This window comes from Pteropus vampyrus, unplaced genomic scaffold (genome assembly GCF_000151845.1).
Source record: "Pteropus vampyrus isolate Shadow unplaced genomic scaffold, Pvam_2.0 Scaffold36, whole genome shotgun sequence".
Classification (NCBI taxonomy): Eukaryota; Metazoa; Chordata; class Mammalia; order Chiroptera; family Pteropodidae; genus Pteropus; species Pteropus vampyrus.
Genome location: NW_011888817.1, coordinates 3,719,001 through 3,720,495, shown reverse-complemented (window position 1 = coordinate 3,720,495; position 1,495 = coordinate 3,719,001). Strand labels below are relative to the sequence as shown.

General features: G+C 35.4%; 1 protein-coding gene across 1 annotated transcript in view; it reads left to right on the top strand.

The window, feature by feature from the left end:
- STPG1 (sperm tail PG-rich repeat containing 1) overlaps positions 1-1,495 on the top strand; it is a 39,550-nt gene that overhangs the window by 3,265 nt on the left and 34,790 nt on the right. Inside the window, exon 2 of the mRNA XM_011357609.1 lies at positions 960-1,100. Coding sequence (XP_011355911.1) covers positions 1,028-1,100 — 73 coding nt within the window. The 5' untranslated portion in view covers positions 960-1,027. The remainder of the gene's footprint in view (positions 1-959; positions 1,101-1,495) is intronic.

Sequence of the window (1,495 nt, the reverse complement as noted above, 5' to 3'; positions counted from 1 at the left end):
TAAGTATACAACTGTGAGCTGCCTCAGGAATTCTCAAACTGAGTTCTGGGAACCCCAGCATTCTATGAAAATTCAAGACAGTCTCGAATATAAAGAAAATGAAAAGGCAAGCCTCAGACTGGAAGTGAATATTTCTAAAACATACATATGATAGAATGCTTGTATCTAGAATATGTTAAGAACTTTTACAACTCAATAATAAAATAACCCAATTGTTAAAAAAAAAAAAATGGGCAGGAAATTGGAACAGACACTTCACCAAAGAAGGTAAGTAAATGGCAAATAAGCCCATGAAAATATACAAATTAAAGTGACAAAGAGATACCGTTAAACAACCACTAGAATGCCTAAAATTGGTAAGACCAGACAGGTGTTGGTGAGGATGTGTAGCAATTGGAACAAACTGCTGATACACAAAACAACCTCACAGGCACTGTGCTAAGTGAAATAAGAGAGACATAAAAGAGTATATACCATATGATTACATACATATGACATTCGAGAAAAGGTAATTATTGTGTCAGAAAGCAGAGCAGTGTTTGCCAGGTGCCAGGGTTGAGAGGGTATTGACTGCAAAGAAACAGCAAATTTATTGGGGTGATAAATATATGTATATCTTAATTGTGGTGGTATTTAACACAATTGCGCACATTTGCCAAAATTTAGAATTGTACACATAGAAATACTGAATTATCTTATATGTAAATTATCTCAAAGATAAATTTATAAACTTCAAGACTTTGGTTGCTCTGTAAGCAACATCAATGGTGAATACTTATGGAGTTTCTACTACAGGCAGCAAGGGTCATGAGCTGTGACTTGTAGTCACAGACTCTGGTTAATCTTAGCCTCTACCCACAGACTTTCTTGGTCTACCCTGCGGAGAGAACATAATCTGATCAATATAATTAACAGGAATGTAGAATGATCCCTACAAATACTGTATTTTGCTGTTTCAGGTGCTTAGAAGAACATGTAGTAGAGTTTTTCACAAAACAAATGGAACATATCACAGAACTTCGCTAAGATGGACAACCCTGCACAAAACAACCAACAGCCTGGCAGAAAACATTCCAGAAATGCTGACAAAATACAGAAAGGTCTAGTGAATGTAATAATAGATGTCTTTGGGGGGATTTAAATTTTATACTTATATCTAAATGTATCCATTTATACTCCTAATTCTGTATTTTATATTTATCCCCATGTTTATTATTTCCAGAGCTCTTCATTCCTTCATGTAGGTCCAGATCTCCAACTGGTATCATTTATCTTCTGCCTGAAGGACTTCCTTTAATGCTTCTTACAGTTCACGTTTGCTGGCGATCGATTCTTTCAGCTTTAAAAATATATATTTAAGCCTTTTTGTTTTTCTCTTGTTTTGAATCCTGGGTACAGGATTCCAGGGTGAGAGTTGTTTTCCTTCCCTTAAGAATAATGTTTCCAGCAGCAGTCTGTTGTCATTCTGACATTTGTTCCTTTACATGTTCCTTTT